Genomic DNA, 23,649 nt, shown 5'->3' on the forward strand with positions numbered 1-23,649 from the left:
GCCCTGTTGTAGCTGGACACACTGACCTTGGCAGGATGGGCACAGTGCCTTCATCAGAACTGAGAGGTAGGTGATACAGGTCACCTTGTCCACCTCCCCCATCCCGCTTTTGTTTTTTTTATTAATGTTTATTCATTTTTGAGAGAGAGAGAGAGTGCACAAACAGGGGAGGGGCAGAGAAAGAGAGAGGGAGACAGAGATTCTTTTTTTTTTTAATTTTTTTTTCAACGTTTTTTATTTATTTTTGGGACAGAGAGAGACAGAGCATGAACAGGGGAGGGGCAGAGAGAGAGGGAGACACAGAATCGGAAACAGGCTCCAGGCTCCGAGCCATCAGCCCAGAGCCTGACGCGGGGCTCGAACTCACGGACCGCGAGATCGTGACCTGGCTGAAGTCGGACGCTTAACCGACTGCGCCACCCAGGCGCCCCAGGGAGACAGAGATTCTGAAGCAGGTTCCAGGCTCTGAGCTGTCAGCTCAAAGGCTGACTTGGAGCTTGAACCCACCAAGTGCCCGATCATGACCTGAGCCGAAGTTGGAGGCTTAACCGACTGAGCCAGCCAGGCACCCATCTACTCCTCTTTGGAAGCTGTACCCCCTACTACTGGAGACTGTGTCCACCCACAGCCTCTGAGGGTCAGGGCCCTCCCCACAGGCTTGTCCTACCCAGTGGCCTTTTTCCTCCTCACTTTCCCCATCAAAGCATGTCTACCCAAAGACCCGCCCTCTCCTGTGGTCTGTCAAATAGACAGCCTGTTGAAGTGCAGCAAGCAGGAAAGCTAAGGGCAGAGGCAGAGCCCCCTGAGTACTTGTTACTCAAGGCTCTTCATGGCCCACCCCTAGCCTTAGAGTCTGTTCCTTTCATTGCCCCCACATGCCCGCTCCCGGCTCCCAGTGAGCCAGCTATCTCTCCCAGCCCCTGCTTTATCCCTTTGTGCCTGTGAGTAAAGTATTTTCTTTGCTTGGAATGACTTCCTCCCACTTGGGGAAAGTTATCCTTAAAACGTAATCCAGGGGCACCTGGGTGGCTCAGTTGTTTCAGCATCTGACTCTCGATTTTGGCTCAGGTCATGATCCTGGGATCACGGGATCGAGCCCTTGTGTCAGGCTCTGTGCACTGAACATGGAGCCTGCTTGGGACTCTCTCTCCCTCTCTGCCCCTCTCCCCGGTGCACTGTCTCTCTCTCTCTCTCTGAAAATAAATAAATAAACTTTAAAAAATAAATAAAACTTAATCCAAATGCTACCTCCTTTGTGCAGCCTTCCCTGACCACCTTTTTCTTCGTTGCCCAGAAAAATTAATAGTTTGTGTTTGTTGAGTGCTGTGTACCAGATACTAGCAGGTTGGCATGCGTTTTCTCATAGCAGAGTTATAGCAGCTCCATCAAGTAGTACCATCATCAGTCCTATGTTCTAAAAGAGGAAGCTGAAGCACAGAGAGTTTAAGAAACTTGCTCAAGATCACACAGCCGGAGGTGATTCAGCGGGAGTCAGGACAGGTCAAAGCCCTCACTCCTAACTGCTGTCCTGCTGTGTGTGCCTCCGTGGAGCTCCCACAGCACTCGATATATTTCTCTTTGCGCTTACCCTTTTTTGTTTACAGTCCATCTCCACGCCTGGATTGAAATCTTTTGAGAGTAGAGAACATTGTCTGGCTCCTCTGAACATCCTCAGATCCCTGGATCCCTCAGCATGAGCCATGCCCATGGCAGCTGTTCAATTCATGTTGCTTGCTAATGGATGAGTAGAGCCAGAATTAGCATTCCACTTCTGCACCATGACCTTGGGAAAGACATACAACCTCACTGAGCTCTAATTTCTTTCTCTGGGGAGTAGGGTGAGGCAGCCACAGTGGGGAATAATACTAATATCTAACTGATGTCTCCTAACTCATTGTGGAGATCAAATGGAACAAGACACTGTCATGAGGAAATATTCTGTAAGTGCTCTTACAAATTACAAATGGTAGCAGTTGGTGCTCAGAAGGCAATGTGTTCTCTGCTCATAGGCAAAACATGTTATTCCTGCAAGGGCCTTACAGTTAATGATAACTTCATCCTAACCATGTGCAATATTGGAAAATCAGCCCTTGGGTCAGGCAGGTGGGAAATGTCTGAGCCCCAGGCAGAGTCTACTCACCCTCATGGCAGACTTCTGTACCCACCCTCCTTGATCACATCCCAGAAATTGCTGTTCTCCCAAGATCCCTGGGGCTGAGTCATGTTCCTCTCCCCACCCAGCATCTACCTCCTCCCCAGAGCTCGGGCCGGACAATTCAGGTCCTGGAGAGTGGACTGCTCCCACTCGCAGCCTTGCACTCTTTGGAGGAGTGGGGTTAGACCAATGGCAGGAGTGCCAGCATTAGCTTCATCAACCACCTCCAGGTCCCAGTCGCATGCCAGATCCGCGTTCGGCACTTTGGCCTCACTACGACTCTGTGAAGGAGGTATTAGAACCTCACTTTGCCCAAGATTAGAGAAGCAAAGGGTTTACTCAAAATCAGGACTGTTGGACTTGACCCCAAGTCTATCAGGTTCCAAATTCTCTAGTCTTTCCCATGCTCCTCCTTCTTTCTCTGGGCAAGTTCAAGGAGATTTATATCCAAGATCCACCCAGGACATGCTTTCTCAGCATGAGCTCAGTCCCTGAAGGAGCTCAGATTTCAGGCAAACACCATATTTCCTTGATTTAAAATACATTCCTATTCACATTTTTATATTTCTGATATCGGGATCTTACAGATGGTAATATCTTAGATTTTAGGAAATTTAGTAGGAGTCCTAGAGACCGCATTCCAGTTCTCTGTTCAGCTACCAACTGGTTTTGTGCCTTTGAAGGAGTCACCTTACTTGCTTGTAGATCAGGGAGTCTAATCAGCCTGACTGTTGTCAGCTCTGCCACTTGACAGCTTGTACAGCTTTGCAATCTTCTCTGGGACTCGGGTTCCCCATATGTAAAATGATGGGAGGGGTCTCTAATTTTGTACCTCTTCTTTTAAGCTGCAGCATACATTTCCCCAGTCACAGGTAAGTAAACAGCTCAACTGCTCTGGATTAAGTAATGGCTGGAGGGCCTGGAAACCTGGGGTCTCCTCTACTCCCTCCACTTCTGTCAGGGCCATTCGGGCGGCCCCCTCAGCCTTCTCAGTTTGGCAAATTCCTCTGTTGAGCCCTGGTTTGGGAGAACAGTGAACGAAGACAATGCTAGAAGATCTGGGCTCAAGTATGGACTCTGAGCCGCTGGGATGGTGAAGTATAATCACTTCCTGGCTCTGGGTGTCAGCTTCTCATCTGCAAAGTCAGCAGTAGATGAGATGTTTCCTAAGAATCTGTTCTGGTGCTAACATTCCATGATCACAATCTTCCAATGCTCTACCTCAAAGGTGCTTTACTTTGGTTGCATATTAGGATTACCTAGAGAGCTTATGAGAAAAATTAAAAGATGGCAGGTCTCCTCACTGCCCTCCATGTTGATGTAATTGATCATAGGAGGGACTAAGACATCAACATTGTTAAAACTCCCCAGGCAATTGTGATAGCCACCAGGGCTAAGAGGCACAACTCCTCCGATGGGGGACAGAGAATAAAAATTCCAGTGACATTTCAAAGAAAAGGTCCTGGGGCACCTGGGTGGCTCACTCACGTCTGACTCTTGATTTAGGCTCAGGTCATGATCTCACAGTTCATGAGTTCCAGCCCCGTGTCGGGCTCTGTGCTGACATCACAGAGCCTGCTTGGGATTCTCTCTCTCCCTCTCTCTCTGTCCCTACCCCCCTCAAAATAAATAAATCAATAAACATTTTTTTAAAAATGATTCAAAACAAAGAAAGGGTCCTAAAAACTTAACTTAGGGAGAATTTGGGCTGTTTTTTGGCAGCCCTATTAGTGAATTGGTAGATAGGTACTTGGGAACCTAAGAAGCACCATCAAAATATTCATTTGAAAATTGTTTAAAGTTTCTAATAAGCCGGTCCAGAATTTGCCAAATGCAATACAGTGCGTACTCTCAGCGTGTGTAATCTAACTGGAGAAACAGAATGAGTGGACAAAGTACGGTGTAAAATTAAGTGCTAAATCGGAGATGACCTTATTGGGCACTTCTGTTGCATATGCCAGGCACCAAGTTCTTCACAGCAAACAGAGTTAATCCTCACAACCATCTGTTGAGGAGGGTTCTGTTTATTCCGATTTCCTACTTTAGGAAACTGAGGGTCAGGATGTTATGTAAACGTGCCCAAGCCCACAAAGCTAGCAAGTAGCAAAGGTTGAAGCCAGGCTCCAAAGCCAATGCAGGTATCATTTTGCCAACCCACTTATCTTTGGGTGGGGACATTCCCATAAGCTCTGTAGGGTGCCTAGAAGAACCTGGGCCTGACTTCAAAGTATATGTTCTACTAACTGGAAGAGGAACCCCTCAGGAGGCTTGTGGGGACCAAAGAGCCCAGGTGGGGGAAAGTGAGGAAAGGTCAGGTGACACGGGGCCTTGGATTGGATTAGGGCCTGGAGCAGGAAGGTGAGAATATAAAGTACATTTACGAAAGTGGCAAGTGTCCTGCTGGGTGTGCTAGTGAGGGGGGTTGGTGGGGGTGGGGGGTGGGGTGAGTTGGTCCTGAGAACCTGGAGGACAAGGGCTGTCCCTCTTCTATCTTTGTTTTCTCCTGGCCCATCAAAGGCCTGGCACTTGATCGTTACTAAATATTCGCTGAATGAAAGCTGAGAGCAGCTTCTTTGAAGTCACTTGGAATTCCTAATCTTCTCCTCCAACTCAGGCTAGAGAGCTGCTACAGTTACTCACCATGACCTTACAGGTCCTCGACTGAGGTAGCAAGGGCAGCAATAGGAATGAGGAGGAAGGGACAGTGGAGACAACGCAATTAACTGGCAGGGCCACACATCCCAAAGCTCCCAACTGCATCACATGCAGTAGCATTTACATGCATGCTTAGGGATGCAACGATGACCACGTACACCCCCAGAGACCCAGCCAACATGGAGAGTTCCTTCTACAGAAGAGCAATGTGCTTTCCAGAACCTACCTGGCCAGAGGACCTTCCTGCAGAGAATTCTCACCTGTGAATGGAATGTTAAACTAATCTATGCCACTTCTGCGGGATGCTTTTCCAGTGAGGACTGCCAGGGTGGGGTGGGGGTGGGGTGAAGGGGAAGGGGCGGAGTGTGTGTGTAGGGAGTTCTGGGACTGGTTAATTGTTTCCCCAAACTCTTTATTTCAAGGACTCAAGTTTGGGAGCCAATTTAGAGAAAGCATCTTTCAGTAAGGAGCACACACAGCAGACTCAACAACTCAGCTGAGCCAGAGCTGAATCCCACCTAAGCCATTTCAACGGGACCTCAACCTCTTCCAGAGTGGCAAGGCCAGGGCACCAGAGCTGTGGGCAGAGCTAGGCCGATAAACATTTAAATCCTGGTAATTCCTCAAACCACTCCAAGCCCAAAATAAAATTACAACCATGAGATTCTCATACTGCAGTTGTTTCAATTCTGTTTCCCTCGAAAGCACCATGGGATCAATCATTGTTTCCCCATAATCACTGAGTGGGTGAGGTTAGGCCAAAGGGAAGTCCAAAGGCTTCAGGGCCATAGCACTTGCCCGGATAGGACTCTGGAGCCCTGAAGCCCTACAGCCACTGGGAGGTCTGCACTTCCAACACAGTATCTGCAGGATGCTTATGGCCAGGTTGAAAGCAGATTTTTTTTTTTATTTTAATTTTTAAAAAATATTTTAAGTAATCTCTACACTCAAATGGGGCTCGAACTAACAACCCCGAGATCAGGAGTCACATGCTCTACCAACTGAGCCAGCCAGGCACCCAACAAAGCTGATTTGGAAAAAAAAAATTTTTATGTTTATTTTTGAGAGGCAGAGAGAGACAGGGTGTGAGCAGGGAAGGGACAAAGAGAGAGGGAAACAGAATTGGAAGCAGGCTCCAAGCACTGAGCTGTCAGCACAGAGCTCCACGTGGGGCTTGAACCCACGAACTGGGATACCATGACCTGAGCTGAAGTTGGACCCTCAACTGACTGAGCCACCCAGGTGCCCCCAGAAAGCTGACTTTTTAAAAGTTTGTTTGTTTGTTTGTTTATGTATGTATGTATGTATTTATTTATTTATGAGAGAGAGAGAGAGAGAGAGAGAGAGAGAGAGAGAGAACCAGCAAGCAAGGGAGGGACAGAGAGAATCCCAAGCAAGCTCCATGCCCAATGCAGGGCTTGAACCCACAAACCCTGAGATCATGACCTGAGCCGAAATCAAGAGTCAACAACTGAGCCATCCAAGCACCCAGACACTCCTAGAAAGCTGATTTTTATTGGCAATAGATCCAGGCTAAATAGACCAAGGTAGGGGTGCCTGGCTGGCTGAGACAAAAGAGCATGACTCTTGATCTCAGGGTTGGGAGTTCAAGGCCCAATTTGGGTGGAGATTACGAAAAAAATAAACTCAGGAAAAAAAAGAGAGAGACCAAGGTAGTCTATAAAAGCGTGCCATAAATGGGATTATATGTATGCTTTAGAGCCTTGGTGGGCCTGGCTGGTTACTTCCTGCTGCAAGCAGCCTCAACAGGTTAGTTAACCCGGTGTATCCCAGTTTACCTCAGGATCATACAAATACCTGTGTGTGTGTGTGTGTGTGTCTGTGACGAGGTAAAAAGGTTAGGAAGCACGGTCTGTAGCATTACTCTGCTTAAAGATCATCTTTATTTCTAATAATTTTTGTATACAAATTAAAAGCTTAAGACCCCGGGGTGCCTGGCTGGCTCAGTTGGTAGAGCACACAACTCTTGATCTTGGGGTCATGACTTCGACCCTCACGTTGGGGGTACAGTTTACTTAAGAAAATAAACAAAGGGGGCATTAAAAAAAATAATAAAGGGGCGACTGGGTGGCTCAGTCAGTTAAGTGTCCAACTTCGGCTCAGGACATGATCTCACGGTTCACGGGTTTGAGCCCCACATGGGGCTCTGTGCTGACAGCTCAGAGCCTGGAGCCTGCTTCGGATTCTCTCTGTCCCTCCCCAACTCGCCTACTCTCTCTCTCTCAAAAATAAACATTTTTAAAACATAGGAAATTTTAAAAAATTAAAAGTTTATGAACCTAATATATAACACAGCAGTGGTTCTTTTGGGGTGGGGATCACCCTCCCTTTGGGAATGTGATAAAGCCAAAGCCTTTCTCCCCAGAATGCACTTCCACTCATTCATGCAATACTTTGCATACCACCTCAGAGGATTAGAGAATCCAGGTTAAGCGTCTGTTCTGGAAGGATTATCAGACAAACCCCAAATTTACTAATTTCAGAGGAGTTCATCTTTTCTCCAGTAGTTTCAACAGACCTGAGAATCGTCAAAGAAAGCTCTGAAGAAAGTATTACACTGAACTCCCGAGAAATTTTCCAGGGAGCATGCAGAGACCACCATCAACTCCAAGTGGCATCCCTAAGAAAATCCCAGCTGTTCAGGAAGGGCACTGGCTCCAGGCACCACCTACCCTACCCCTGCAGTAGAAAGTGCTGGTCGCTGGGCACCACTGGCAGGCACAGAGCAGTTCTCGGCACACCTCCGTGTGGGTTTGGATGCATTTTTGGCTAGGGTTTGTACTAGAAACCCCATGTAATCACCTTGCAGTCTTCCTTTCTCCATTGCAAGCACATGACCTTGGACACGTGTATTAATCACTCCACATTTGCCACTAATCAAGGCAAGATTGTACAAATAGGGAATGGGGGGGGGGAAGGAACATTTACATCAAGTAATTTAGCAGCATCTTTATTGCAACAAAGAACCTGTAATAAAATGCAACAAAACTAATGTTTCACTTTACATGATTAAAAGCCATGTAGCTGAAAATGAGAAAACCCATAAACTTACTGGAGTGAGACATGCAATTCTTTTTATACAAGTCAATGCTTAAAACAGCAGGCACTTTATATTCTAAAATTAAAGACCTGAACTCCAATTGTGCTGAATACAACATAAATTTGTATTTGGGTTATCCAGAAGCAAACATACAAATATTCCTTTTTCTCTCTGTGAGGGACTTCTGAAACGATTACCTAGAACCGTCTCTTGACGAAATAAGAAAAGCAGGAACCGGCACCTTGCACTAATGTTTCCGTATTTTAGGCTGCAAGACGGATAGGTGAGGCTGGGGAGAGTTGGGAAAGTGGGAGTCAGGCAAGTTTCTTTATTCCTTTATGTCTGCTGGAAGCGGACACTCACCTCAAAATCTTAGTTAGATATGGCCATGTCTCTTTTCTTACTTCAACTAGCTCTAAGTTAGGCTCTCAGGCTTAAGCAAGCACTCTATTCTACACCCCAATTCCCAAATCCCTCACTACTAGGAAGACACATTTAGTCTAACAGTTTTAATTAACTTCAGAATGTCATATACTAATTAGAAGTACTGCTTCAGTAATAAGCATGCTTAGCATTTACTTCAGAATGGAAAAATTAACCATTTTATGTTATCTTTAAAATGTTTCATAGGAATATATTAATAAATACTTCTTTAAAAATTTGCCTTTTCTATCTATCATTTAACTACCGTGAGTCAGGGCATCCAGATGGAGTCTAGTACCAGCTGAGCAGTAACTGGCCGCGTGGCAATGGGTATATTTTCTCTTCTCTCTCTATGTCGGTTCCTCCTCCAACAGATGAGAACATCAGATTATATCAAAGATGCAACAGCTTAAAAATTTAGGCTTCTATAATAATGGGAGATCTTATAGGAATCATTCCACCTAAAGAGAGAATTATGTTACAGACAGGTGGGCTACACCTTCTGTAAGGAATAAAACAAGTAGTAAAAAAAGGAAGCATCAATATCTGTATCTCATTCCTTTACAAAGTAATGCATGCCTTGTGACTCCATCCTCTAGTATGAGGCTTTGGAAATGAGCCAGGAACGGCATTGAGGGAAGAACCTTCATTCCAAAACGAAATCTCCAGACAAAGAGGAGACATAGTTAGCGATACCTTTCTGCTGCTTTCAGAGTGAGAAGGGCCCAGTCATGATCACAGACGAGCAGCTGTACTTGACTATTGCTTTAGGTTTTTGTAAATCAGTCCAGTGTAAAAATCACCTATTATACTCTTAATCCAATTCCATTCTCTACAGAAGAGTCTGTGAAAGTAGCCCACAAACAACTTTGAATCACCTAGGAAAGGCGGTGAGAAATGCAGATTCCTAGTCTCCACCCAAATCAACCAAATTTAAAGTTCTAAGCGTAAGGTTCAGGACTGCATTTCTTTTTCTAAGCGTCCCAGAAGATTCTTAGATTGAGTCCTCGCGCTCAACACGTAAGCCACCACCCCTACCGATGGTTGCTCAAGTGCACCTACTTATCAAGCCTGCAAAAGCCGCCCCATTTGATACTTAACCTACTGCTTTTTGGTTCTTAACCAAAACTGTTGCTACTTTTATATACTCTTGCCTTTTACAATGTTCCCCATTGACAGGGTACAAATAGTTTCAGTGAGATTTCTACTGATTGCTTGGATGGACTAGGATGTTTTCCTCATCAGTTTTTAAAATAAAACTCAAACTGTCTTTCTGCAAGTGAATTCAGCCCTGTATTTTTCCCCCTTACACAAGGAGAATGGCATTTAATGAAGTGGGGATTATAACAGAGGCATTCCTTGTGATATGAGGAAAGGAGAAGGAAGATGCAAAAGGAAAACACTGGTGAATTCAAGAGCACATGAGGTTCTTTTAGGTTTGTTTTGGTAAAATGAGAGACGCCGTTTTGAACAAATAGCTTTAACGGGCAAGAGGTTTCAAATGAGTAGATGTCTAAAAGCCACTGTATACCATTTCTACTCTGCATATTATATAAGGATAGATCCCTGGGGGCCAACCAGTTCACAAACAAAAACCACTTCGATAGTCAGATATATACTTAAATCAAGGGGGAAAATACTTTCTTGGGAAGAAAAATTACCCAAATCAATTTAATTTAACATTGAAAAAAATATAAACAGACCTTGGCATGGGAAAACATAAACAAAGAAATCAATACATACACAGACAATAAGGAAAAGTGTGGTACCTATGATACAGTATAAATACACAAAGAGCAAAACCCAATCCCCTTCCCAAGGACAGAGCCACCAGGTCACCTTGCCATTTCTGGACCTCCCCCACCTCCCACTCGGCCCTCAGTGATGAATTCACCTCTGACGCACAGTCATCATCCTTCCTGATGGAGGCTGTGCTCTCTATGGGAGAAATCTACTCTGTAGTGGTGAGAAAGAAAAACAGCAACTTTTTTGGAGCATTGTTTAAAAGTACTGGTAACAACTTTCCAAACACTGAGGCTTGTGATAAAAAGGGTCAAACTCATAGGTATCTTCTTTGCCGCTGGCAGTGTGACCCATCTAACACCCCAAGACTCTAAGATGACAGATTCCAATCAGCACCTGAAAAGCCTATGAGCTCCCTTAACAGTCAAGTGCTAGGGCTAAACCAGGAAATGTCATGGCCATTCAAGAAGCTGCTTAGAGGCTTTGAACACTGAAAAAGAGAGCCATGGCTGGCTGGGGATCAGTTTGTGGTAAAGAAGTTGTCTGGAAACCTCTTTAAGCTCACAATACCTAAATTACGCTCAAATAATTTAAAAAGGATAGAGAAAGTTTAAATTTGTAAAGTTTCCAAAATTAAGAGGAAAATAACAAAAACTTAGAATTAGAAAAGTAACTAAGTAACTTTTTCTCCCTGAATAACATCGGTCTGTAACTGTGCTGGTAAGAGAGTGATTTCTTAATTCTGGTTTCTGTAACTAACATTCTAGGAGTTTCAATTTCACCCCCCCCAAAACTTTTTCATGAGTATTTTTGGTCAAATTATACTTCTACTTAGTTGTTAAGCAGACCCTTCTCCTCTCCCTGTCATTTTACACACCCTAGTATCCCCAACCCTACCACAATTCCCTTCCATCACCTAAAATTCTGAAACCTTTCAATAAGGAAATACCCAATGGAAACTGGCACCACTAAATTTTCTGAAGATGAGGTGTACTTTTTCCTTTTCTTAAAGGAGAAGAAATTGCCTGCAAATATTTAAGCTCTAACCATTTAAAATTTTTCCGCCTGTAATTATCAATATTGTAAGACTAATTAAACCATGCTACATGTACAGTTACTTGCCTTTGTATGAAAGGAAAAGCCCACTCTGTCATATCATCAGAGAGAACTATTTATACTAGATACAGTTGAAATTGGCTAAAATTGGTCAGAGCTTGAATGAAACAAAATAAGTGTCTTTAGGAGGCCACTAAGTTATCCTTGAAAAATCATTAATGACTGGTTAAGTCATAGGTTTAATAGTGATTAGTTCATAACATGCTGGATACACCCCAAGCAATGAAGCATAAGCTATTCAATTACATTTAAGTGCTATCAAATCTGTAACTAGTCAGAGATTCTGGAATTGAACCAAACCAATCACTAATATCATCATATTTTAACAAACTCAGAAGTATACTGTAAAAATACACTAATTAAGTCCATGAGGTTTATAATGCTATTAGAAGTGAAAATAAGGTAGTATGGATATATGGTGCTAATGTCTTATTTCCTTCAGTAATTCTCATGGTATTGCTGGGTCCTTTAGAAATACGTGTCATTCAATTTTGTGTGTGTATGGTTAAGGTATTAGATTACTATCCACAAGCTGTAGACGCCTGCACGGCACCGATTATGCTTTCCGGAGTAGATGTTACATGGCAGGTACCAAAATGTGTCGATCAATTCCGTGTTTTCTACTGATTAAACCTCCTTGTTTGGTTAAACAGCCAGTGTATACCAGAGTTCTACACAGGTCAAAATTATATCACTTTCAGAGCAGCAATACGCGATCCAAGGTTTTCTTGAAGGTAGTGCAAAAGATGCAGTTCGTAATGTTCTCCAGATTCAGGGACTCTTATGCTGTGTCTCTCCTGAGGATAGATCTTAAACAACAACAAAAAAATCAAAATACAAAAAGTAAGAATTTAATCATACACCTCCTTCCAAAGCTTTCCAGAGAGTTTCAACAGGATTAATAATATGGAGCACAGCCTCAGATAATACACACATATATCCTATCTAGAGGCCCCTCCCCCTTTGAAAAAACATTTTATCTGAGAGAGAGAGAGAGAGAGAGTGTTCGAGTGGGGCAGAGAGGCAGAGAATCTTAAGCAGGCTCCACGCTCAGCGCGAGCCTGATACAGAACTGGAACCCATGACCACCATTATGACCTGAGCAGAGATCAAGACTCAGACACTCAACTAACTGAGCCACCAGGTACCCCAATGGTCTATAGATAAATCCTTCTGTAAGCCTAATGGTATATAGGAAATTGTAGGGGTGCCTGGGTGGCTCAACTGGTTCAGGGACCAACTCTTGATTTCAGCTCAGCACTTCGAGCCCCGCATCAGGCGGTGAGCTGACAGTATGAAGCTTGCTTGGGATTCTCCCTCTCCCATTATCTTTGCGCCACCCCCCTCCCCGCCCGCCCCCCGGCTCACATTCTTTCTCTCTCAAAATAAATAAACTTAAACACACACACACACACACACACACACACACAACCTCTCTATAGATCAGTGGTTCTCCAAGTGTGATCTACAGACTTCTGGGGTCCTCAGAAACCCTTTCAGGGGATACATAAGGTCAAAACCACTTTCAGAACAATTTACCTTTATTCATTGTATTGGCATTTGCACCGATAATGCAAAAGCAATGATGGGTAAAAAGTGTCAATGCCTTAGTATGAATCAAGGCAGTGACAATAAATTGTACTGAACTTGTAGTAAAAACAAAAATATCAATTTCACTTAGGTAGCAGTAAAAATTAGAATTTTATGAAACTGCAACCCTTGAATAGTTGTCTTTTTAAATATTCTGTGGTGATAAAGCGAAAAGAGTGCAGAAAGCAAGTCTGCTCCAGGACGTCTCAAGGAGAAGCACCACAGGCCCAGCTGCAGGCTGAGATGCCACTTCGTAAACGGAGCTCCATTTTCAGTTTGGAACAATGACTGACAACCATGGTGACTCAGACCGGGGTGTCTGGCAAACACCTGCTCAAAAATGAATGAAGTGAGCTGGTCACCTCAAGGACAACACTGCTACCAATGATAAACTTTGAGCTTTTGAGTGGAAATCAGAATTTCGGAAAACTTGTGGAGCGCCTGGGTGGCTCAGTCGGCTAAGCGTCCGACCTCAGCTCAGGTCACGATCTCGCAGTTTGTGGGTTCGAGCCCCGCGTCGGGCTCTGTGCTGACAGCTCAGAGCCTGGAGCCTGTTTCAGATTCTGTGTCTCCCTCTCTCGCTGCCCCTCCCCTGCTCATGCTGTGTCTCTCTCTGTCTCAAAAATAAACATTAAAAAAAAAAAAGAATTTTGGAGAACTTGTATCATGAGCCTCCCCCAAACTTACAAACATTTCTGGTGAGATCAGAGGTAATATTAATATATGTGACCTTAAAAATATTCTATAATGAAAGGAGTCAACATTTAGAAGACTGACGTCACACAGTGAACCAGTATTTTCCAGATGCCCAATGCATGTACAAAAGATCCATTTCAAATATAAGATCCAACAAATTTTAACGTAACAGAGTATGAAACATTTATAGATATGGATGGCTTCAGATTCCCCACTAAAACTAACCTTTAAGAAACCAAGATTTGTCCAGTTTTGGTGTAGTATCAAAGAAGAATATCCACAATTATCCGAAAAGGCTAAAATATTCCTCCCCTTTCTTAACTACATATTCTGGGAGGCTGTAGTTTCTGCACACGGTAGTCCCCCCCTTATCTGCAGGGGGCACATTCCAAGACCAACTCTGGATTCCTGAAACTGCAGGTAGTACCAAACCCTGTATGTACTGTTCCCCTCCATCTATACATACATATGATAAAGTTTAATTTATAAGTTGGGCACAGTGAGAGATAAACAATAGCTAATAAGGAAACAATCATAGCAACATACTGTAATAAAAGTTATGTGAATGTGGTCTCTCTCTCAAAGTATCTTGTACTATGCTCAGTCTTCTTCTTATAATGTGAGATGATAAATGTTTATGTGATGAGATGAAGTGAGGTGAATGATGCAGGCATTGTGATAGAGCGTTAGGCCGCTATTGACCTTCTGACGCTATGTCAGATCAAGAGGATCGTCTGCTTCTGGATTGATCGCAGCTGACTACGGGTTAGCTGAAACCTTATAAAGTAAAACTGCACATAATGGGAAACTACTCTCTACTTTAGCCAAAACAACAATTCCCAACGGGTTGCATGTGTTGCATATGAGCAGAAAGGAGAATCTGGGTGTCTTTCTTAAGCCAGACATTAAAGGGATTTTACAAAAATGTAAAAACAATGCTACTTTTCTAAGTAATTTTTTGTTTGTTTTGGAAAATAGTTTTTCTCTCCCACAAAAACTGTGATTTGTGTTAACATATAATAGTTTATTATTGTTATTTAAAAATATATTTAAAATTTGTTTTAGTTTTGGGGCTGCCTGCCTCAGTTGGAAAAGCATGAGGCTCTTGATCTTGGGGTCATGAGTTCAAGCCCCATGTTGGATGCAGACAGAGATTACTTAAGTAAACAAGTAAATTTAAAAAAAACAGCATTTTTCTTAGTTTTAATATCTTATATGAAAATGGTGACAGATACAACCCACATAAATGAAAGTTCTTTGGTATGTAAAAGATCCTGAGACCAAAATGCTTGAAAACTGCTGCTATAGACAAATATCTCGCAGTTTACTTACATAAATGTCAACTGAGACATAAAAATGGACAAAGTAGGGGCACCTGCATGGCTCAGTTGGTTAAGCATCTGACTTTGGCTCCGATCATGATCTCACGGTTCAGGGGTTCAAGCCCCACCTAGGGCTCCGTACTGACCGCTCAGAGCCCGGAGCCCGCTTCCGAGTCTGTGTCTCCCTCTCTCTGTGCCCCTCCCCAACTCGTGCTCTGTCTCTGTCTCTCAAAAATAATAAACATTGAAAAAAATTCTTTTTTAAAAAGGGAAAAACAATATTTTTCATTTCTTAGGAGCACATCATCTGTGAAAGAAGTACAAAGGAGGAAGAAAGAAGGAACAAGTTTTAAAACCCCCTTTTTTTGAGTAAGGAGCAACAGAGGTGGTTACTTTGCTGCTTTCTGTTCCAATGTCAATATAACATAAAATTAAAAGATCTTTAAAAACCAATGATATCAAGTAGCACTTCCTCACCCTTCCAAGGGGAAGAAGAAAAGCAAAGGACACTGAATGGACTCCTGTCATCTTTTCCGTGATTACAAACTGAAAGCAGATACAGATACACCAGTCATATATTCTAATAGGCCAGTTTTTAGTCCAACTTCCACAGAATCTTAATTTTTATGCAACTGGAGGCACTGCTATCTGTGTCTATGACTTTATATCTCTTAAGCAGAGAGTGGCCACAGCTGAAAATCTAGCCTTACTCCATAGTTTACTATATTTCAAAGTAATCAATCATTAATCACTACTTAATTCCATCAGAAGATGAAGAACTCACCTGTAAATCATAGGGCTTTCCAGCCCTCACTAAAAAACTCAGTAATATACTGGTGTGTGCAAAATGGACATTCTCATCCAAGAACCCATGTAAAAGTAGTAAACGATTTGGTCTGGAGAAATGGAAATATCAGAGGATTAGGCAAAATAGAGTATTTGGGGAAAAAAACCACTTACCTCCTTTAATCACAATTACCTATTAGTAAACATTATAGTTATGTAATATATACAACTATATACAGTTATGTAACATAATTATATGAAAACATAAACTGTATAATATAATCAGTGTTAATAAAGTTAACTTCTACTATAAATGTTAGAATAAGAATTCAACATTTTCAATAAATTTATAATATATTAACCAGACACTACATGTAACGAAAGATTAAAAAAATTTTAAATATCATGTGTTCAATTTCTTATGAAGATATTAGCATATATCAATATAATAATTACAGCCTGTCCATAGGGAAAGAAAAATCATAAACATCATCCATAAAATATATTTAAGCAGAAACAGAGTATTTTCCACCTTGAAACAGTTACGTACTTATTAAACTTCTTTCAGCACCCTCATTGCTTCAAATATAACTTATAAAAAAACCTAAGTGTATGAACTGGCCTGTAACTCAGCTCTGAGAAAGAGCTATGCCACTCGAGTATTCTTTAGAATATTAGTCTTGGTTTTGCAGTATTTGTAGTTTTCATTATTATTAAAGACAAATTTTGACACTACAGTTTTAAATTTATAATCTTAACTTTAAAGCTTGAACTTACTCAGAGGGAAACTTTTCTGCTTGCATGGCCACAGATCCTAAGTAATAGCCCTGTTCATTCTGGTCAGGGTGGCCCATGTAACGTTCCGTGTAGCCTGTATCATAGAAGATCCACAGAGTGACTGGGGCCCCAGCAATAGCAACCTACATAAGACAACAATGACAATCAAGTGTGGTCCAGAAAAGAATGGCTAGCAATGAGAATGTTTAACTACAAATTTAAAGGCTAAAATTATCCTTAGGCTTTTGCCCCACATGCCCAACTGGGGCATACATTTCTGAGTTAGGCAACTCAGAAAATCAAAGTGGAGTGCCAAGGTCAAGAATTTGATACTTTGTGAGTCAGTTAGCTTCAAGTTCCACAGGCATGCCACATACCAAACCCCTAACCTGGGCTAGTTGAAATATATACACGGGACACTTTGTTGAACAGGGAGACTGAACTAGAACATATGAATGCCTCAGTGTAAACTCATTCCTGCTACTGGGGAAAAAAAGTGTGACGAGTGTCAGCTTTTATATCAAAAAAGCAGTCATTTCTTTCTTTCTTCTTTTTTTTTTTTCAGCCTCTACTGGGAGTACAGAATTTTTAACAAAAATTATGAATCAAATATATTTAAGCACTAAATACTTCCCTCATTTTAAGGTCCCCACAAACAGTTTTACATTTAAATATTCTAATTATTTTGACAGCTGCAAGCCTGGGAAAATTATGACAGTTTTCAGAGTTCATTTTGTGGTTATTATAAAGCTTATGTGAATATACATGCAAGAACAAAAACTCTATTATTTTAATTCTTAAAAATTATTTTCAGTGTAAGATAAAATCATGTTATTCAAATATTAAGAAAGAAAAACACTTCACAATTGCCATTCTCTTAACAACTTTTAGCATCTTTATTTCCTTCTGGCGTATTTTTCAAAGAAGTTGTTTATAAAATTGTAACCAACGTTTACACATTTAATACAGTAGTCATTCAATAAAGATTTATTTAGGACCTACTATGTGCCAAGCAGTATGCTTGGCTACTGAGGATAGATACAGTGATGTGCACACAATCCCAGCCCTCAGAGCTTTCGGTCCAGTAATTAAATAAGTAATTATAATCCACATTGTGTGTGTTTTACTAATCATGGCTATCTCCCATAATCTCTGCATGTCTATAAATAGCCAATAACTGGTTATCAAGTTGACATGTGTTTTTTGTTCTAGATACAGACAGACAAGTAAATATATATCTCACATGGCTATCACAAGTTGACAAGATCATCTATTATCTCGCATGACTGCAGATACACAAACTCTAACATTCCATAATATTGCCAACCCTGTAAGCCTTCAAAAAATAGGCATTTTCTCAGATCCTCAATTTATAGAAAATTCTACCCTTACTACAAAAAGAAGTACAATAGGAAGTCACATACCCTAAAGATATCCGACCTCTGCATTAATGCCATCAGGGAGAGGTATCCTCCATAGGACCAGCCATGGATGCCCACACGATCTAAGTCAATGAAATCATATTGAGAAGCTAGATATTGGAGTCCTTCCACCTGATCGTCAATTTCTATTTGACCCTGTCAAAAAAGGGAGAACATTTCACTCACTGACGAATAGAAGTCTCCTTGTAAGAGTGCTTTTAAAACTGATAAATGGGTTTTACTAAAAAATACCTGTAGTTTTTAAAGAATTCATTATCAATTGACATTCTGTTGGCCGAAAAAAAAATTTTTAACTCTATTTAGAGAGAGGGGCCTATAGCTTCCATTGCTAGCCAGTCCAGAGTTTTGTAACCCCTTAGTCATAAAGTTCTTTCCTACTAAGACCCAAACTGTTCCTGGTATATGGGTATCTCCCCTTTCCATTTGTTCTGTTGTCTGCTAAGAGGTCAGCATCTTCCTTGTAACAAGCCTTCCTATACCCAAAGACAAAAAATTAGCCCCCTTAAGTGGTTGACTAATTTTACTTCTTTTTAAAACTTAATGCACTAAAGCAGAAGGAATCACTCTTGAGGTCTTTCCTCCTATTTCCCCGTTATCGATTTCTAGGAATTGAACATACACTATTTCTTCAAAGTCCTATTAAGTCCTAATTCCTACCACCACCACCCTGTCTGTATTACTAGGCCTGCCAGTGCACACAATCTCACTTCACTGAGCCAAAAACAAAAATAAAAACAAAAAAACTTACATGAGAATACAACATAAGGTCAAAGAACTGGCTGTGGGAGAAAATCCCATGTCTTACTCAGCATGTCCAATACACTGGCAAACACAGTAACTGCCTTACTGTGTAAAAGGAACATCGGATTCTCATCATTTCCCAAAGCAGCAGAAAGGACATGGGGCATCTCTAAAAGGTAGCATTTAAAGCTTCCTGTAGAGAGAAAGAGGCTTGTCACAAGGAAGGCACTAATCAGTTGATTTCTCTCTTCACAGAGGACAGAACAAATCTCAATTATTCCTCTCAATAGGGGACAGGATGCTGAAAACTAAATGGTGCTGCCTTCTGGCTAAGCTGGACATACCAAATAGAAAGAGAAGGTACTTCTGTGTAAAAGTGGTTCTATCTCAGCTCCCCGAAGTTACATACAGGTGGATGTGAACTAGCCTAGTGAATATCAAGTTGCATCATCCCTCCCACCCCTGAACACTCTCGCTCTCCCTCCCTCTCTCTCTCTCTGTCACACACACACACACACACACACACACACACACACACTCTCTCTCTCTCTCTCTCTCTCTCTCTCTCTCTCTCTCTCTCTCTCTGGGACTTCACACCAAACAATGAACCAAAAAAATATAAATGTCTTAAAAAAGAAAAATGTTTGTATGCTCACACACCATTTTATATTTAAAGGCGCCTTCAAATTTAAGCCCTCGGTGACAGGATCCCCTGTTGTCTATCACTACAACCACATAACCCAGAGAGGCTAGGGTATTCAAGCGGAAATACTTGACTCCTTTAAATCGATTATTCACCAACTGCACCTGAGGAAGAAATACAATTTCAGTGAAATTTATTATATGGTAATATAAAAAAAGCATTAAGTGACAGGATGCTGTGAAAAGTAGAAAGCTTGAATTTTTTGTATTATTTTGCTTTTAGAACGAAATTTTATTTTCTTGTGGCAAGAACACTTATCACAAGGTGTGCCCTCTTAACAAAAATTTAAATGTACAATATAGCATCATTAATTGTAGGACAGTAGGATAGAAATCTCTAGAACTTATTCGTCTTGCATACTTGAGACTTTATGCTTGTTGATTAGGAACTCCCCATTTCCCCCCTCCCTGACTTGTTTTTAAATTAACTTGATATTCATTACATACAAGACAAGAGATTTAACCTATCCCATAAAAAATTTGATAAAATCATCACCGCTACCCTAAAGAACTATGCCATTCAGATGACAGAGACAAGGATCATTTTTTCCTCCCTATCTCTCTCTTCTGGGACTGTCCCTGACTAGCAGTGGAAAAATTCAGTATTTTAATGAAACACTGTGACCAGCTCAGCTTCCTTTCTCCTGTGACACAAATCAGTGCAAAAAGTAGGATAATTCTTAAATCGCTTTATCACCCTAGAACCTACACCTCAAAATGACTGAGAAATTAAATGTAATTTAGTGCCTCAACAGAAATAAACTAGTGAAAAGAGGACTTTAATTAGAGGAAAGAAACTGAAAGAAGTTCAGTGTTTGGTGGACACTAAGACCACACATTAAACTACGACAAAAATGGTTCTGGCAAAAATGAAAGAAGTTTTTTTCTGGCTGAAACCAATGGGAAAACCAAGTCAGCCACAAGTTAAAAAATAATCAACACATCTTCACACAATAACTATATACTGAGCATTTACTGGGCTAGACTGGTGTGCGTGTGCTGTGTGTCTAGAGATTCTTCTCGTTTTGAACTTCTGCATATTCAGTGCCACTGTAACCACTGTAACAACGGCCAAACTGGTCTTCCTGTTTCTACTCTTGCTCTCCTACAGTCCACTCACTTGGTAGCAGAGGGATGATTTTTAAATGTAAATTTGGTAAGACTATAGCTTAGCTCCCTGAAACAGTAAAGAGTTTAGATCTTATTCTAAGGTCCTTACCATTGCCTTTGAAATCTTATATTATCTGACCTTTGGCTATTTCTCTGACCTCATCTCATACCAAATCCCTACTTACTAGACTCTAACCCTATTATCAACCATATCAAGTTGACTCTAATCCCCAGGACCTTGACATTTACTGTTCCCTCTGTCTGGAATACTCTTCCTTCAGATCTTTAACATGGTCATTCCTTCTCATCTTATGTACCCTCAGAGACATTCTCTGAACTTCCTATCAGGACTTCCATTTTAGTCACTTTGCCATCGTCTTTCCCAACAATTACTATTTAAAAAAATTTTTTAAATTTGTTTTATTTTAATTACTTATTTTAGAGAGGGAGAGGGTGTGACTGGCAGAGAGGGGTAGATGGGGGGGGAGAGGGAGGGAGGGAGAGAGGGAGGGAGGGAGGGAGGGAGGGAGAGAGAGAGAGAGAGAGAGAATGAATATCTCAAGCAGGCTCCATGCTCAGCACAGAGCCCAAAGTGGGGCTTGATCCTACAACCCTTTGATCATGACCTGAGATGAAATCAAGAGTCGGACGCTCAAGCGACTGAGCCACCCTCCAAAGAGCACTTCCATTATATGAAGTTATATCCTTTATATGTCTACTCATTTATTACTTTCCTTATTTAGCTCCATGAGGGTGGGGACCTTAGTCAGACTTGTTCGCTATGGTATCCTCGCTGCCTAAAATAGTACCTGGGACACACTAGGAACTCCAATAACTATTTGCTGAATGAATGAATAAAAAATACAGACAGGAGAATGATGTTTTCCCTTTCTTTAAAAAAAAAAATTATTTTTTAAAAACTTGAATTCCAGTATAGTTAATGTTTTTCCTTTCTATCTTGGGAGAAGGGGCAAAAAGGAAGGGAGCGGAAAAAAGTACTAGACATAAAACACAAAATAACTATGTAAAGAAAACTACTTCAGTTCATTTCTTTGCCTGTTGTCATGCAAAAAAAATGGCCTCAATTGCCTGATATGAATTTCCCTTGAGAGCCAGTGTTTCTGCCTTTGTAGCCAGAGCCCTGCTACTTCTGGAAGAAGGAACTTAAACGTAATGACCTCTGGCACTGAGGATTCAAAGTTCTTCTTCAGTATCCACTCTTCAAAACCTGTGTCCTGCTATCACTTAGGTCGCTCTGTTGGGCACTTCTATTTACAGAATGTGGCACATAGGAAACATCACAAGGATTTGTTAAATGAACATTTAAAACATACAGCTGTTATCAATGAAGAGTTTAAAGAACTAAGCCTGGATGACTTTAACTGGAAATATTTGTTGCTTTTCTTGGATTTCACTTTTGTCCAACTGTAGGCATTGTTGCATTTAGTGACAAAGTAATCCACTTCATGTTACAAACTGCGATACTGTTGCCAATCAACAGATTCCCACTTTGCACTGAATATACTCGGAGAAAGAACACAGTTTGGATTGCTTACAAGATTTAATCAAAGTTCACAAGGCTTTCTGTGCTATTAAAAAAGATGTGGCCTTGGGGTGCCTGGGTGGCTTAGTTGGTTAAGTGCCCAACTCTTGGTTTCTGCACAGGTCTTGATCTCAGTTTTGTGAGTTTGAGCCCCATGTTAGGCTCTATGCTGGCAGTGCTGGGCCTGCTTGGGCTTCTCCCTCTCTCCTTCTCTCTCTGCCCGCCCCCCCCCCCCCCCCCCCAACTTGTGCTGTCTCTGTCTTTCTCAAAATAAATAAGTAAACTTAGAAATAATAATTAAAAAAAGATCTGCTCTTGTATTAAGGAATATCTTCATAATTAACCCAAATGGAGTCAACAAGAGGATGGATAATCCCAGTGCGTTGAAGGGCCAGAGGCATTCTATCATGCAAAGTCTCTTGGGGAAATCTTGCAAACTGAACAGAGTATTCTGAGAAGAAACTTTCTGTAAGTGTAAGTATAGTTGTACTCATAAAGTACTCTAAACAATTAAACAATTTTATTTTAACTGCATTGGCTAAGATTTTTTATTATGGTAAAATATACATAAAATTTACCATTTTGACCATTTGAAGTGTACAATTCAATGGCATTAAGTATTCACCCTGCTGTGCAACCATCACCACTATCCATTTCCAGAACCTTTTCATCACCTCAAAGAGAAACTCCGTATCTTATTTTTTTTTAAATTTTTTTTTCAACGTTTTTTATTTATTTTTGGGACAGAGAGAGACAGAGCATGAACGGGGGAGGGGCAGAGAGAGAGGGAGACACAGAGTCGGAAACAGGCTCCAGGCTCCGAGCCATCAGCCCAGAGCCCGACGCGGGGCTCGAACTCACGGACCGCGAGATCGTGACCTGGCTGAAGTCGGACGCTTAACCGACTGCGCCACCCAGGCGCCCCGAAACTCCGTATCTTATTAAATAACTTCCTATCCCTTCCCCAGTTCCTGGCAACCTCTATCTACTTTCTGTCTCCATGAATTTGCTTCTTCTAGGTACCTCATACAAGTGGAGTAATACAATATTTGTCCTTTTGTGTCTGGCTTATTTCACTTAGCATAATGTCCTCAAGGTTCACCCATGCTGTACCATGTGTTAGAATCTCCTCCTTTTTTTTTTTTAAATTTTTTTAAATGTTTATTTTTGAGACAGAGAGAGACAGAGCATGAACGGGGGAGGGGCAGAGAGACAGGGAGACACAGAGTCGGAAGCAGGCTCCAGGCTCCGAGCCATCAGCCCAGAGCCCGACGCGGGGCTCGAACTCACGGACCGCGAGATCGTGCCCTGAGCTGAAGTCGGACGCTTAACCGACTGAGCCACCCAGGCGCCCCTAGAATCTCCTCCTTTTTAAGGCTGCACAATGTCCCATTATATACCACGTTTTGTTTACCCATTCATATGTCAAAGGACACTTGGGGCGCTTCAGCTTTTGGCTACTGGGAATAATGCTGCAATGAACGCTGGTGCGCAAGTATCTGTCCAAGTCTCTGCTTTCAATTCCTCTGGGTATACACCCAGAAATGGAAGTGCTGCATCAGACTTAACATTATGTTTAAAGAACTGCCATATTATTTGCCACAGCAGCTGCACCACTTTACATTCCCATCAGCAATGCATGAGTTCCAATTTCTCCACGTCCTCAGCAACATTTGTTATTTTCCTTTTTTCTTTTTTTTTCATAATAACTATCCTAATGAGTGTGAAGTAGTATTTCATTGTGATTTGGATTTTCATTTCCCTAATGACTAGTGGTGCTGAATTTC

The 23,649-nt window shown here is 41.7% G+C and overlaps 1 protein-coding gene across 2 annotated transcripts in view; it reads right to left on the reverse strand.

Moving 5' to 3' along the window:
- Positions 1–7,765: 7,765 nt before the first annotated feature.
- The window catches only part of DPP8 (dipeptidyl peptidase 8), a 65,475-nt gene continuing 49,591 nt past the window's right edge, over positions 7,766–23,649 (reverse strand). Inside the window, exons 16-20 of one of the 2 annotated variants that reach the window (XM_049613763.1) lie at positions 19,168–19,314; positions 17,749–17,901; positions 16,325–16,467; positions 15,546–15,657; positions 7,766–11,962 (exon numbers count right to left, since the gene is read on the reverse strand). In XM_049613763.1, coding sequence (XP_049469720.1) covers positions 11,840–11,962; positions 15,546–15,657; positions 16,325–16,467; positions 17,749–17,901; positions 19,168–19,314 — 678 coding nt within the window. In that variant the 3' untranslated portion in view covers positions 7,766–11,839. Of the gene's footprint in view, positions 11,963–15,545; positions 15,658–16,324; positions 16,468–17,748; positions 17,902–18,538; positions 18,701–19,167; positions 19,315–23,649 lie in introns of those variants that run through there. The other variant, XM_049613764.1, reaches the window with a different exon arrangement.

This window comes from Panthera uncia, assembly GCF_023721935.1.
Source record: "Panthera uncia isolate 11264 chromosome B3 unlocalized genomic scaffold, Puncia_PCG_1.0 HiC_scaffold_1, whole genome shotgun sequence".
Taxonomy (NCBI): Eukaryota; Metazoa; Chordata; class Mammalia; order Carnivora; family Felidae; genus Panthera; species Panthera uncia.